Here is a 15,898-nt window from a genome sequence, read left to right as displayed (position 1 = left end):
TGAGGAAGCCTGGGAAAGCCCCGGACGCCACCCCCTATTCCTGCTTTCCTTTCTTCCCAGCCCAGTTCTCAGCAGAAGCAATGAAAGGCAGGTGGGACAGAAGGTGGGTGGTTGTGCTAACAGCTCTGCTGAGAATCCTAACATGCCGAGCTGCAGGGCCCCATGTCTCTGAAACGAGGACACAAACCAAGAAAGCAAGTGGCCTCCTCCCAGGTCCCAGAGCACAGGGGTGGCAGAGATTAGAGTCGGGTGCCCTTGGTGCCCCTGGTGCTGCTCACATGAGGTTTCCAGGATGCCTCACGGCCAGCACAGTTGCCTGGAACATGAGATGGCCCACCGCCTGGGTTTTAGGGCTCCACTACTGGGCAAATTGTCCCAGGTGAGCCACTCCAGGGCCAGGGTGTAGGGTGGATCATTGGTGTCCTGCCCTGGGAGAGGAGGACCCACTCTGTTCCCACGGTTTCTTTCCCAGAGGCAGCTCGCCATGGTGACAGATTGAAATCCAACAGTGATCTGTGGCTCAGATGGTTTAATGGTATTTAAGAGTTTTCAAAACCAAATTAATTTCATATCACTTAAATACCAAAAAACACACATACATCTTCTCCCAGTCTGATGTTATAGGTGAGCCCTGACTTCCGGGGCTCACGTCCCAGTAAACCCATGGGTAACTCAAATATCACAGGACAAAAACGCAGGTGGGCTTGCCCCTGCTGGGGAGTGTGAAAGTAATAAAGTGTCCCAACCCTCAAAAGACATGTGCAGTCCCCTGACCTGCCCCACACCATAGCCTGGCCCAGCTGCCTTCAATATGCCCAGAATATGGGCACCGCCTGCAGTGGGCGAGGTCATCTGTGCCCACTGATGTCACTGTGCACCTGATGTCTCGACTACTGAGCTGCCGGTGGGTGACAGGATGACCACATGGGCGTACTTCTGCACTACCCAGGACGTCAAAAAAATCTTTGTGCCAAGCCACTGTAAGCGAGGGACATCTGTACGTGGAATTGGTGGCTGGGGGCAAACGGGAATTGAAGTAAGCACTGCCGAAGAAGCAGTGAGGGGTGTGGCACTGCCCTTCCTGCGGCCGCTGCCCTGGACCTGTCTCTGCCCTGGCGGGACCCAGGTCCCTTGTACTTCAGCACTCTGCCATCTATCACACAGCTAGCTGAGCGACAAGCAGACACTTATTTAAAGCATTTTTTTGCAGAGCTTAGGAACAGAGCCAGAGCCAGAGATCCCCAGAGACACTGTCATCCTCACCTTTGCTCCCCTGATGTGGAACACAAAGCCAGGAGATGGTGTGGTGCATCCAGAGTCTCATGTGAGGCACAGCAACAAATCAGGTGCCCCAAGCTCTCCCAGCCCTCATCCCCAAAGACCACTTCAAGGGTCCCAAGCACAGCCCGACCCAAAGACCCCTCTGGAGCTATTTGATCGTCATTAAGAAAAAGCAAAAGCAAAATTTAACCTAAACTGCGAATTCACAGAGTTGGCCAGAAACTATAAACAGAATACTATGAATGACTATTGATCAGAATTTTCACAGTAGTGGATGGTATTTTCAGAAACCAGTCTGGGCGAGAAGTTGGGGTTATAAACAAACTGGGTCCTTTAGCAGGTCAGTGGATCCACAGCCCCCGTCTTGTGGCAAACAGGGTGTAGGGGGAAGACGTAGGTTTGGGCTAAGATGTGGACTAGAAGGACTCATGCTTGGTGGCCAGGAGAGAGAGAGAGAGCAGACAGAGAGGAAGAGGTGGGTGAGCAGCAGATGCCCAGTTCAAAAGCATTAACAATACGCCATGCAAGGAGGATGGGCGCTGGTGTGCAGAGGACACACGGACGGACAGCAGACATGGAGTCTTGGGCGGGGTGGGCCCAGCACACCAGGAAAAGGAGGCAGATGGGTCAGAGGAGCAGGGGTCTTGGAAGGGCTGACCCACCTCATCTGGGTGTGAAACATGGACTTCACTGCCTCATGGCTGAAAGACAAAACAGACACCAGGTGGAGTCAATACCACTGGCCGACCTGCCCAGTGGGCAAGGTGCCACTCACTGTCACAGCAGCCTGCATCCTAGCCCTTCCAGCCAGTCCCAAGGCAGGATGCGGCTGGCCTGGTGGACAGTGCCCTGGTTTTGGAGTGAGGAGGTCTGGGGGTAGAAGGCTCTCGGCCCTGCATAGCTTGCTTCCTTCCCTGGGCCTCCAGGTCTCACCTGCCGCCTGGCAGGGGGTGTCCTGAGAATGCATTTGAAGTCCAGTGCTAAGATGTGGTCCACTCACGCAGCTAGTAGGTAAAACTGGTCAGAGCTGGAATCAGGACCCAATGCCAGGCCCAGGGGTCTCTCCAGATGGCAGGTGGCCAGGCAGTGAACGCAAAGGCGTCTTCTCACACAGAAGCCAAGCAGCCCAGACAAACATGGCTGCTCAGAATTAGTAGACACAGGGAAGCCAGAGCAGAAGCCGAGAGGACAGAGGAAGTTTCCCAGGCTCCTTGGCCATTGTGCAGAGTGACCGGCAGAGTCCCGGGTCGCCATAGCTTAGGGAAGGGCCTAGGGAGTCAGCCCTGCACATGGCTGAGTGTGATCTCCTTGCCAGCCAGGCCGGACTGGAAATCTGGCCCTCTCAGGAGATTGCAGGAGGTCCAGGCAGTGACCCCAAGAGGCTTGGGAGGACAAATACAGATGCTGGGAAAATAGTATCATCAAGATCCAAAATAAACTTTTCCATCTTAAGGTCTTTCTCAATTCCGTTAGAAACTGACATCGGAAACGGGCAGGAAGAGAGAAATCGGGTCCTTGCCACGTTGATGGCGAGGCCTAGCTCTCAGCGGGACCCAGAGTCTACTGTTTCTGGCTTCTGGGGAATCACTGGGAAAATGTGCTTAATGCTAGAGGCTTTAGGGTGTGTTCCTGCAGCCTCCCTCAACCTGAATTCTGCATGACCTCAGAGAGATGATTACAGCTTCACATTTTAAAATAGACGCTAGAGGCTCATCTAACACACCAGGCAGCCTCGAGAAACACACCAGGGCTTGAAAGTGACCCGCGGCACTCTGCTCTCTCCTCACTACCCTTCCCAGCCGCAGCTCGTCTGCGGGAGGTTCCAACTGGGCACACAGGGGACTTCCACCGCAGTTCAAGGTGGAAGGCCCACTCTGGTTAAGTGAAGTCAACAGACACGGGAGGCCTCCTGTCCCCGCATGCCCTGTCAGCCGGACTCACCTGCCATTGTTGAATATGACGGTGCAGTTGGGCCAGCAGTCGTGGTTGACCAGGCCCAGGTTGGGGAAGATGCCCACTCCCACGGCCTGCAGGCCTCTCTGATCGCTGAGAGTGAACCCGTTGCAGTTGATCTACCAGAGGAAGAGACCAAAGGGTCGTCAGGGACACCCGCAAGGCGAAGGCCACCCAGCTGCGAGGGAGCCTGAAGACAGGGAGCCTAGGGGATGCCCCTGCTCTGCGTCACTCCAGATGACCTACAGGGGAGAGCAACCTGGAGCCCCATCTTGGCAAAAGTGCATTAGCACCTTGAAGCTGGCCCAGGTTTTATTCTAAAAGGGCTCAAGATGGAAATGCTGGGTCCCTTTTTCTGTACCTGGGCTCACGTGAGTCCCCCTGGGCACGCCGAGGTTCCACTCTGTACCCTCGTGTAGGAGCACACAGCCCATGCCCTTGCCTGTCTCTCTCCTCCTTCCTTTGCCTGCCCTCTCACAGTTCCCATAGCTGCCGCGACATAAAATTGACAACACTCTTGGACTATTTTTTATCTGGCATATAGTTATTTCTTGTTTTTTTCCAGTACTGGGATTGAACCTGGGGTGTTCGACCACTGAGCTGCAGCCCCAGCCCTTATTAATTGTGAAACAGGGTTTCTCCAACTTGCCATCCTCCTGTCTCAGCCTCTGAGTCCCGGTTTGTATTTCCTGTTCACAAATTTGAAAAATCAGAAGAGGGCCATATTTAATGTGTCTCTGAAATGCAAGGCAAATCAAGTTGCTACTACAGATGAAGCAGTCAATTGATTTTCTTTTCCTTAAAAATAAGTCGTTCTTTCTAGAAACAGGTTCCAAACAGTTGCTCTCAGAGCACGAGACACGTGTAAGAGCACACACCTGGAGTGTGTCAGTGACTGCGTCTGGATAATGGAAACAGCACGCCCGTGTGCCCCGGCCTGGCAGTTGGTACTGGAGAAGGCCACCTTCCCACAACTCTCCTCAGACATGAGCACACCCGTAAGCACCGGGCACACTTCTTTCCTCTCTGAGCTCTGGTGTCCCATCTGTAGGTTGAGTCAAATGGACTAGATAAACCCTAAGGATCCTCTCAGCTCCAGGCTCTGGTGGTTATAGGACCGTGGCTCTCATCCCCAGACCCCTAGGGATGCCCAGGGTGGGTCTGTCACAGCAGCTCGCCGCAGGGCTACCAGAAGTAAGGACAGATGCCCTGGCACCAGACAGACTGCTTCCAGACCTTCCTCGAGCAGCAACTATGCCTTCAGAGGTCACATGACCTCTCTGAGCCTGGGTTCTCTGTTCTATAAACGAGGCCCTCACCTCGTGTGGTAAAGATTCATGACACTATCTGGGAGGAGGCCATGATGGCTACCTTTAAGGGTCAGCATGGCTGGACCATGATGCCCAGGTACTTAATTTGGTCAAACCTCAGTATGTGTGTTTCTGTAGAGTTGTTTTTTAGATGAGATTAACTTTTAAACGAGTGAACTTGGAGCAAAGCAGAGTGGCCACCGCTTTGCAGGTGGGTCCCGATCAGCGGGAGACCTTGACACAGGAGAGACTTATCTCCCCCTGAGCAAGAGGGACTGGTGGGACAGACTGCCTTTGGCTCAAGCCCAGCTCTTCCCTGTGTGTCCAGCATCCCCTGGGCAAAGTTGCCTGAGCCAGTCCCTCTCTCCATGGTCAGGCCTGGAGAGGCATCGAGTGTGACCTTCTTGTTGCTATTCCACGGACCCCCTCCTCATCCTCATCACCAGCACCATGGGAGAGACGCAGCCCACTGGCCAAGGAGCTCCTGATCCACAGACCCTGCCCCTACCTCCTGGACCTGGTGGCTCCCCTGGCTGGGCTGCCCCCTCCACAAGCCCAATTTCCCTGGCTGCACAAGGACCCACTGCTCCAGCACCCCCTCAGTCCTGCCCTGCAGACCTGGAGAGAGGAAGGGCTTTATTTCCAAGGTGACAGGTGGGCAGGGAGGGATGGGGATCAGGTCTTTGTTTTCATTTCAGACTGAAGAAATTTTAGCAAGTGCTGATAAGCAGGAAAATAAGTTGTCATTCAGAAATGATGCAGAAATAGTGTGTGGACGGGATGGCAGGTTCAGTCAGGGCGAGACAGATCCCAGAGCAAGCAAAGCCAGGGAGGGTCAGGGCCAGGTCTCATCTAAAGCCTCTTGCTCCTCCGTCCCCTGGTGCCCTCCTGATTCTGCACCAGCACCTTCTGGAAGCTTCTTGGCTGGACAACCCCCTCTGACCCCGTCTCCCCTCTTTACTAGGAATAACACTCCAGGGTCTCTAGTTTCAAATGGGGCTATTTAGAGGCCTGTCCCTGGGCTGCAAACCGGAAGCGGCAGACTCTCCTGCTGCATGGTGAGCAGGGGGCTCTCCACCAGGCTCGGGCTACTTGGACTGGGCACCATATTATGGCACTGGAGCCACTGGCCAAGGCCATGAGTGTCCTCATCAGGACCCCTCAGCAGTAGTCGCCCACCCACCCAAAGCCAGGAAGGGAAGGAGGGAGGAGAAGACAGAGGGTGGGGAGGGCAGCGCAGAGGGGCGGGGGAGGGCGGAGGGGAGTGGAGGGAGGAGGGGAGGCGTACCACTCCGAAGATGTGGGAGATGTACTGCATGCTGAATGTTTGGCTCTGGGGCGGCCAGTACTGCAGGAACGTGTCCACGTCCACCCGCAGCTCCTTCTGCTCCTCCTCCCCAAAGTGTTCCACGTGGTTCTGCAGGTCGTCCACCGACACCAAGCAGCCCTCGGTGAGCCCGCTGCCCTCTCTCTCCACCCGCCACATGATGCGTGCAGCCAACCTGCAGGAGGGCAGCGTTAGGCAGGCCGCGCTCCCAGTCACGGTCACTCGTTCATTCAGCCACGGCTGATGCGTGCCAGGCCCCATGTGCAGGGGTGAGGGTGCCTAGAGCACGCAGGCCGGGGCAGCCGGGTGACTGGGAGACCACTGTAAGTGGACATTACTCTTCTGTCCCACCGGTTGTCAGATCCCAGCTCTTGCCATTGTTTCTAGAGAAGCCAAAACCGTCTTTTTTCTGAATGTAGAAACCTCCATGTCTCAACCCTGGCAGGTCAGCTGTTGCATACAGGGCCCTGGAAGGCCTGCAGAACCTGCCTGCGTGCACTGTGGACTCCCCGGCCTCCCTCTTAGCTGGGTGGGGGGAATGGGAGGAGTGAGCCGCCCAGGGCCCTGGACATCCCTCCTGGTCTGCAGGGCCTGACCTGATGTTCTCGTTGGGTGCCTTCCCCTGTCTCTTGAGGGCCGAGCACTCCTTCTTGTGGTCCAGCCAGGCGTCCTTCTGGCAGGTGCGGTCACAGTAGTGGGCGAACTTGCACTGCCCACAGCGGTGCAGCTTCTCCTGCCTCTTGAAGCAGGTGTGGCACACGACGGTCACCAGGCTGGCAGGGCAGAGAGAGCAGGTCAGGGGTCTCAGTGCTCCGGCTGACAGTGCTAGACCCCCACAGGAGAGGTACAATGAAAAGACACTTATTTGGGCTCAGAGTTCAGGTCGGGTGCGGGCTCACCTCTGGGGTGGCCTTTTTGGTTTGTTGTGGTTGGTTTGGTTTGGGGCACTGGGGGTTGAACCCAGGGAGCTCTATCATGGAGCTACAGCCCAAACACTATTATTTATTTTTCTTTTTTATTTTGAGACAGGTTGGCCTCAAAATTGGGATCCTCATGCCTCAACCTTCTAACTTGCTAGAATTACAGGCTACACCCACCTGGCTGTGGTGGCCTACGGAGGCAGCCCAGGAGCCACAGGGAGAGGCACAGGGAGGGTTCCCTGAGGGTGTGTGCGCACTCCCTGGTCCCTTGAAGCCACAGCTTCATCTTGGACACTGGAGCCTGGCAACCTGAAGACCTCATCCTACTCTGCCCATGGGCCCCACTGCGGGCCACAGTCCTGGATCTCCACCTCTGACACCTTGCCATGGGGCAGGGCCACACCTGGCACAGGAAGCCCTGATATGCACTGGAACCATACCTACCCCAGTGGGGAGACTTGGGCTCAGGAACCAGCTCCGTGGGCTGGTCCTCATCACTCCAAACTCCAGACTCCCACCTTTCAGACGAGGGGCCTGAGCTTCCCGAGGTCCCCTCTAGTTCTGGCCATCCCGCAGCAGGCATTTCTCGTGGCCCTGTGGGAGACACCTCTGCCCTCTGCATGCCAGTGCCTTTGTCACCTGGTGCACTGTGATTACATGACAGTGGGCTGTCAATACGCAGTGACACACACTCACGATGGAACAGGACCATCTGGCGCATTTCACATAGCCATTCTTAAATTCATGACATGGGTGACCAGGTCTGCCCACTCTGCACCTGCACAGTCCTGGGTTTTGCTACAGGAAGAATAGGTTACCGATGTCACCTGAGAAACTCTCCCAGCTCAGAGAGAGGCTGGGAGGGAGGGTGGGAAATGCACGCCCATTAGAGGGCCAGTCTTCTTATCCCAGCTTCCGGCCTCCCATGTTCCCTGCAGAGAGCCACGTGCCCTGTGTTGCCCAGCCATTAATAAAGAAGGACACAGGCCACACCGGAAATAGTTTTAGACGTAGCCTGACACCAGGCAAGTGGCCTCTGGAATGAAGCCTCTCAGGTCCAAGCTGCACATTTGTGCCTTTAACCTGAGGTCCCCCACACCTCTCCAGGCCTCTAGACCCACACGCCATGCTTCTCCAGGTCTGTTTCTCCACATTTTGGGGAAATCTGTAAATCTTGAAGTTGAACATAAAGTACTCACTTATATAACTACCTTGAGCACTGTAAATTAAGCCCTCAATAAATAGATTAAGCAAAGAGATAGCTTGAAAAACCTTTAATTTAAGGCATTGCCGGTGTTATCTGCTGATCCCATAATGGGACATCAGCCTAAGGATCCCGAGGATGGCCACCGGAGGCCACCTTGAGATCGCAGGCTCATGTCAACCCTACCTACTTTCCCACACCCACCGTCACCAAGCTTCCTTTAGCAGAGGATTGGGGAGCCCCCAAACATATCCCTCACTCTAGAGATGGCCTAGTGTCCCTTGAACGCATGTTCCTGGCCTTCCTAAATAGATCCCTGGGCCGCTATTGACATGTGCTGTACTTTTCTCCCCTCATGTACATCTAGGACCCCGCTGTTCCTGGGTGGAGACCTCCTCTCTCTGGGACTCCCTGGGACCCTCTTCTCCCATCATGGTGGGCAGCAGATGTGGACACCCAGGCTAGAGTCGGCAGTCTACACAGGGATCTCAAAAGGATAAGAAAATGGGCATTTAGGGGCAGCTTGAGCCTGAAGGAACTCCACAGGCCCCCCCAAGTGCTGCGATCCCTGGATCCCTTCCTGACCATGAATCTTAATTCCCAGGGAGGAAAGCTTGGCACCTCTTCGGAGGACAGCACTGGTGGCCAGTCTATTTGTTGGTCAGCTTCCATCTGCCTCCACAGAAGCCATCGTCTGCATGCTCATGGGGGGCACTGGACCCTTGCCCTAGGGGATCAGTCTTCCAGAATGGGAACCCCCTGCCTGCTTCCCCCTCGTTCCCTGCTCCAAGTGAGAGGCTCACAGCTCCTTCAGCAGGAACAGTGTGGCCCCTGGAGTCCTCCCTCCTGGGTGGCCTCTGATGTTCCCTGCAGTCAGAGGAAGGTGGGCATAACCATGCCATCAAGCCAGGTCCAGGGGCCAGTGCAAGGGGTCAGATTCGGGGGCCAGCCCAAGGCCAGGCCCCATGTTGGCACAGTGGCATCAAGAAGGGGAGACACATGCAGAGCCAGCAGAGGGCACTGCGTGGGCTGCTGCTCCAAGCCAGGCCCAGGCTTCCCAGAGTCCAGGCAGTCCCCAGCCACCCACTGGCAGACCCAGCACCCTGCTCTATCCCCACCGAGGTGCATTGTTGGCAACTTGTTAGTGACCCTGAAGTGCTTGCTCCAGGGTGTGGAAGGTCAGTGCTTATTTGTAAGTTAGGGAGATTCAAGGTTATCCCCACAGTAACATCCTCCTTGCTCTGCCACCTGCGTCCCCACAAGCTTCCCTGTGACACAGAAGGAGGAGTTCCTCCGCATACTTAGAATTGCACAGATTCCACAGCCCCCATCAGGAGCCACAGGGGTGCACCAGGGAGAAGGCCCAACAGAGCGGGCATATGAGTTACCACAGGGCCTGGCCAGCGTGTGCAGTCCCCGAGCCCCAGAGAGGGGGAGCTGGAGGTCCTGCACTGTCTCTCTCTCTCTCTCTCTCTCTCTCTCTCTCTCTCTCTCTCTCTCATAAGTCAGAATTGCATTCTTTGGCAGGAGTTTGAAGTTCCTTAGCAGAGACTGGCTTGCTGAAGAACACGAGAGAATAGCCCAAAAGGCTCCATATGTCATCTCCTGGCCACTCAGAAGTGAAGACACTTTACAATCCCCGTGTCCAGGATAGAGAATAGTATCACAATGAGGTCCCACTTACACTTCCTGGATCTCGACTTTGCACTTCCATTAGTTTCTTTTACAAAAATACGTTAGTGTAAAAATCAAATTATAAGTAGTCTTCAGACCCTCTCAAGCTCTCCCAAAGGCCCGAGCCCAATCAGAGTCTCTGCCTATCCACAGGGCACTAAATATTCTTTATAGGGACAGAATAGATACACAATCAACCACACATATTTAAAATATATTCTTCTGGGCTGCGGGTGTAGCTCATTGGTAGAACACATGTCTACATGTACAAGGCCTTGGATTCAATCCTCAGCACCCTCCCAAGTCACTGGGATTCCAGATGTGCATGCACACCAGGCTAGCTAAGACAGTCCACTTAGGAAGAGGAAAGGTTTATTTCAGCTCATGGCTTGGGACATTTCAGTCCTCGGTCCGCTGGTCCATTGCTTTTGGCCTGTGGCAACGTGGCACATCCTGGTGGGAGCCCATGGCAGAGGAAGCTGCTCACCTCATGGCAACCAGGAAGCAAGGAGAGGAAGAGGAGGAGGTGGCACCTCTTCAAGGAAGCACCCCAGTGGCCTAACCTCCTTCCAGCAGCCCCGCCTCCTGAAGTTTCCACCATCATCCAAAATCACCACAGGTTGAAGACCAAGCCTCTAGTCCGAGTCATCCATCTGTGGGCTGTGTGTGAGCCATGCGCATTTGAGCACATGAGGGGAGTGGCCCGACGTTGCTGCCTGTTTGTGTGCCTTTCCTCTCCCTCTGCCTGTGATCCCACATAGCACCTGAGATGGGTGTGGCCTCCCAAGACACAACCAGCAAGACTCCACACTTCAAAATCCAATCCCTTGCTTTATTGGGGTGGAACTTTCTCAAACGTCTTTCCCCTAAATAAAAACAGGGGTTTGGGGTATGCTCACTCTCTTGCTCCTTCCAGGGCTGGAGCTGCCCCTTGGGATCACCAAACTGTCCTGCCTTAGAAATTTATGTTCATTTGCTGCATGTTTCTTCACCGTTTTCATAGTTATTTATACAGCCAGCTCCCTTGAACCCAGTTCATGTCACCAGTCCAGCCAGCTGGTGATAGCCTTTGACACATGGGCTTTGGAGGGACATTCAAAATTCAAGCTATAAGCCAGGCATGGTGGTACACACCTGTAATCCCAGCACCTTGGGAGGCTAAGGCAGGAGGATCAAGAGTTTGAGGCCAACATCAGCAACTTTGTGCCACCCTCATCAACTTGGTGAGAACCTGTCTCAACAGAAAAAATCAAGAAGGACTGGGGATGTAGTTCAGTGATAAAGTGTCCCTGGGTTCAATCTCTAGTACCAAAAAAAAAAAAAAAAAAATTCAAACTATAGGAACCTACTCCAGCTCCTGAAAGCTCATGTTCTTCTCCCCAAGCAAAGTGCATTCAGGCCACCCTGAGAGTGTATACGCTTGGACAGATTCCAATAGGTACATCTGTCCACAGACCATCACCAAGAGGGCGCACACATCTGTCCACAAGACTGTCACCAAGATGGTGCACATCTGTGTACCAGACCATCACCAAGATGGTGCACATTTGTGTACCAGACCGTCACCAAGATGGCGCACAAACACATCACAGCCGGAAGTTCTTTCCTGGCTCTGAACTGCCTCACAGGAAATGGAGGCATCACCATTGTCCCCTCCTGGCTGCTTGTGGTGTGGCGTTCCCTTTCATCAAGAGCATCTTCTGTGCTGGTGTGTTAGCTTCCAGACCTTGGCACACCTGAGAGCCTTTCCTAGGTTGGGGAAGGAGGAGCAGCAGGAGATACCACCTCTGGGACATCAGGACGAGATGGCACAGAAACACACAGGCAGGAAAGAGGGTGGCGAGCAAGACCTGGGGCGGGACTGTTAGAAGCTGCACAGTGGTGCCTGCTGTCACTTGGCACTCCATGACTGTCCCCTCCAGGGTCGTCCATCAGAGAAAACTCCACACTGGGAGTGTCTAATGCCTTACACTCAAATTGGTATTTGTTTTTTAAAATATACATTTTTAAATCTTTTATTTTGTTTATTTATTTTTATGTGGTGCTGAGGATCAAACCCCGTGCCTCACATGTGCAGGGCAAACACTCTGCCACTGAGCCACAACCCCAGCCCCCAAATTGGTATTTTTAGAGCATCTAATATACCTCTTATTTTAGTCACATATATAAATATAATACACATTCATATTTCATGGATACATTGAAATTTGCAAAATCTTCAAAAATTTATGAAATATTAAAAATATCACAGTGCCCAGGTCACTGTTTTAAAGGTTAAATACTGGGGGCTGGGGGTATAGCTCAGTGGTGGAGCACATGTGTAGCAAGAGGAAGGCCTTGTGTTCAGTCCCCAACAACCCCCAAATTCTTAAATATTTTTTAATAAAAAATAAATCTTAAGCCAAGCATGGCAGTACACACCTGTGATCCCAGTAGCTCAGGAGGCTGAGGCAGGAGGATGAGCCACTTAGCAAAGCCCTAAGCAATTCAGCAAGACCCTGTCTCTAAATAAAAATACTCAAAAGGGCTAAGGATGTGGCTCAGTGGTTAAGTGCCCCTGGGTTCAATGACTGGTACAAAAAAAATAATTAATAAATTAAATAAATCTTAAATGTGAATAGGCTCTAGGGGATCACCTGGCATAACAGACGTTTGACTTTTGCGCTCACTGCTTGGCCTAACCCACATGGTATCACGGGATTGGAGAGTGGCCAACACAAGCTGAAGGAGTCTCGTCCCCAGAGCAACTCTCAAAGCAAACACAGCAGCCCGGCCTGCTGTGTCAGGGAACAATGATGCCACTGAGAGTCTGTCCAATCAAACCCCGGGCAGAAGACAGTGTTTTCAAATGTGCCAATGTGAAGGTCAGTCAACAGCAACTGTTCAGAACATGGATTTTGGCGGGCAGGAGCCCACGGTCTGACATGGTCGAGGGCTGCTGGTCATGGTGACAGTAGAAAAAGATGAGTAGGACTTGGTTGTCATTGATTTGTAACTGTGCAGACAATGCCCCCTATGGCCTGCCCCTGGCTGGACCCCTGTCCCGCCTGCCCCAGGTCTGCATAGCCTGAGGTTCATTAAGGTGTGTTTTCCTGGCCTGGCACTTGTCCCCAGCTCCCAGGAGCTGACTTAAATCACTTCTACTAAGGCCTGAATTTAGAATAATCCACTTGCAATGAACTATAGCCAAATTATGTTCCTAAGAATAAATTCCAGAGGGTTGGACCATGTGGCTTCAAGGTCACGAGCAACCACTTTGGGGAGGAGGCTGGAGACAGAGCCCTGGCTGCTCCGGTGAGACCTTCACCCTTCACTCCAGGCTGAGTGACAGGAAGCCTTCCAATCACTGATTGTCGCCTGCCTCGGATCAGTAAGCCTATCAGTGCAGTGTCCCACCTCCTTCCACCTCGTCACTTCTCCATAAGACGCTTTCATTCCTCTCATAAAAACTAAATGTGCAGTGGGACAAATCTGACATAGTAAACGTGACCATCAGGATGGCCTTTTCTCACCCTGACTAGCGTGGGTCCGAGTGTGAGCAAGTGCTTCCTCCAGAGCCAAGGGAAGAAGTCGGCTTGGGATCCATCCTGCAGTTCCCTGGGGGGCCTGGAGCCAGCTTCAAAGGCCAGTGAAACCCAGGAAGCATTGCAAGTTAGCTCCAAATCCCGGTGCCCTTGGGACAGGCGGCCCCTCTTTCGGCTACCTGCCGCCCTAGCCCTGAGCCGCACCTGCGGACTGAGGCCCTGGATCACTGCACACACATCCTCGGAGGTCCTGCTAAATCCAGCTTCTGCTGCCAGGTCTGGGGGGCCCGGGATTGTGCCCTTCCTATTCTGGGGGGACACTGATGCCTTTCAGGAGCGAGAAAGTAGAGACGGGAGGAACCTGGATCCTGCTGCTTCCAGGGAGCACACGGGAAATACCAGGTAGACAGGAAGGGGAAGCTTATTTAGAAACAAGGAGAAGGAGAAGCCTAGCCCTCTGGTCCTCACCTCTCCTCATCAGTGGTGTGTGTGACCTCCTCACAGGAGGAGTGGCAGGGAAAACCTCCAGAGTTTTGGGATAATGTGGAAGGTCAAATCTGGAGTCAGTTAGAGCTGGGTTCAACTCCTGACTCCAATATCTGCTGGCTGTGAGACCTTAGCAAGTCCCCTAACCTCTCTGAGCCCTGATTCCTTATGTGAAGATGGGAATGGCAACACCTACATCTTGATATTTTTTAGACTAATGTTTGTTGCTTTTGAAAGAAACATCATTACTGCTTTTAAATTAAAACAAGAATAAATTTACAAAGAAGTTCTACCCTCAGGGTGATTTTTCAGGATTTAATGATTTTGATGTAATAGGTGTGAAGTAGCCAGCACAGCCTGGCACTGGGTGGGTGCTCCCTGGATGGCAGCCTGGCCCGCCCGTCACACGGGGAGGTTGGTCAGGTGACCTCTGAGCCCCTGCTCTCCTCCAGCTCCTCCTGCTCTCCAAGGTGCCAGAGAGGAGGAGAGTACAGCCGGGTATGGAGACCTTCCTGGTGGGACCAGGGCCCCTCCTAGATGGAAATACCCCCATCCCTTCCCCCAGCACAGAAGAGTGTCCAAAAGAAGCAAATCCCCAAACCACTACTTGGATTCTGGGAGAGTGCGGTCCCTCCAGGCTCAGCTGGGTGGCCTTCAGCAAGACTGCCTCCTGGGCTACCAGCTGCCCTTCACACAGGAAGTGGCAGGTCTCTTTTGTACAGAGCTCCAAGTTTCCAGAGGTGTGTGGAGTCTTCTTTTTTAAATCCTCTCCACAGCCTTTGGAGCCCTGGTGGTCATTGTCCCATAGGGGTCTCACCCGAGTGCCTGCTGCTGCACCCACTCCCAGCATGAGGGCAGACGCCCCAGAGCCCACTGTCCTCCTGAAGCCTGTGTGGTTTTTCCTGGCCACTGGTCCCCATTCGCTCCTCGCCCCGCAGCTGTGCCCTGTGCTCTGTCACCTGTCAGCGTCAAGAGGGACGGAGGGGCAGCTGCTGCTCCGCTCCTTGTATGGAAATAGTCACAGACAAATGCAAAGTCGAGGTGTGCACGTGGTGGGCGGGCCAGCTGAGGCTCAGAGAGCGCCCCCGGCTCCGCAGGCTGCCTGGACACTGGGGAAGGGGATCTTCAAGAGCACCCCTTCCAGCGCCCAGACAACTCCAGTGTCTCAAATTCCTTTTCTCATTCCTTCTTTCCTTTCTTCACCCTTCCCCCAACTCCTCCCCTCCTCCTTCTTTTCACAAGTCTTTACTGAGCATCTGTTATGTGCTGCACACTGAGGTAGGTCATGGAGGGCCTGAACACAGGGAAGGCTGATCTCGCCCTCCTGCAGTCCCCAGGCTGGGCTGGGACACAAACACGTATGAAGGCAACACCATCAGGTCAGGGAGAAGCCCTTACTTCACTGAGGTGGAGCTGTCACCTGGGAGAGGAGACATTGTTCTGGCCCCCCAGATGGGCTGTGTGCACACTAGGAGGCCCAGGTCTCCTGTGTGAGTTGGAGGCGGGGTGCTCTAGGAGACAGGAGTGGCCAGCTCTTGAGGAGATTGCAGGAGGCACCATACTGGGAAGGGATGTTGGGAAAGTGACCAGGCTTGGGGGACGTGGACTGCCCTCTCAGTGCACGTCCCCAGCCTGCAGGCCCAGGGGCTCCACTGATGGCCTGTGAGAGAGGAGCCACAGGAGCAGAGCTGGCTGCTCCGTTTCTCTCCAGACATCTCCCTACTGTGCATTTCAGGCCCAGGGGCCCTGAGGGACGTTGCTGTGCTGCTGTTCACTGTCCTGTGTGCCTAGGCATACACTGGGTGGCATGGCATCTCTGGAGGAGGCCCGGGATGGCCTATCCATCTCTAACACCACTTTCTTGTTTGTTTGTTTGTTTTTGGTACCAGGGATTGAACTCAGGGGCCCTCGACCACTGGGCCACATCCCCAGCCTTATTTGTATTTTATTTAGAGACAGGGTCTCACTGAGTTGCTTAGGGCCTCGCTGTAGCTGAGTCTGGCTTTGAACTCATGATCCTCTCGCCTCAGCCTCCAGAGCTGCTGGGATTACAGGCCACATTTTATTGAAACGCTGACTCTTGAGGTTTTCCCTGCCACTCCTCCCTTGAGGAGGTCACACACCCCATACCTGGATGCTAGCCCTGCGCCAGCTGTGTCTACACCCTGACCTGAGACTCTGCTCAGCCCTCAGATGCACATGAGTGACGATGACATCTC

The 15,898-nt window shown here is 53.8% G+C and overlaps 1 protein-coding gene across 2 annotated transcripts in view; it reads right to left on the bottom strand.

Annotated features, from left to right (window-relative positions):
- The window catches only part of Smyd1 (SET and MYND domain containing 1), a 33,672-nt gene that overhangs the window by 8,126 nt on the left and 9,648 nt on the right, over positions 1 to 15,898 (bottom strand). Inside the window, exons 3-6 of one of the 2 annotated variants that reach the window (XM_026409475.2) lie at positions 6,468 to 6,644; positions 5,833 to 6,046; positions 3,223 to 3,353; positions 1,944 to 1,982 (exon numbers count right to left, since the gene is read on the bottom strand). In XM_026409475.2, coding sequence (XP_026265260.2) covers positions 1,944 to 1,982; positions 3,223 to 3,353; positions 5,833 to 6,046; positions 6,468 to 6,644 — 561 coding nt within the window. The remainder of the gene's footprint in view (positions 1 to 1,943; positions 1,983 to 3,222; positions 3,354 to 5,832; positions 6,047 to 6,467; positions 6,645 to 15,898) is intronic. The other variant, XM_026409476.2, reaches the window with a different exon arrangement.

The sequence above is a fragment of the Urocitellus parryii genome, chromosome 12, assembly GCF_045843805.1.
Source record: "Urocitellus parryii isolate mUroPar1 chromosome 12, mUroPar1.hap1, whole genome shotgun sequence".
Lineage (NCBI taxonomy): Eukaryota > Metazoa > Chordata > Mammalia > Rodentia > Sciuridae > Urocitellus > Urocitellus parryii.
Note: the sequence above shows the minus strand (reverse complement) of the source record. Positions and strands in the feature narration are given on the sequence as shown.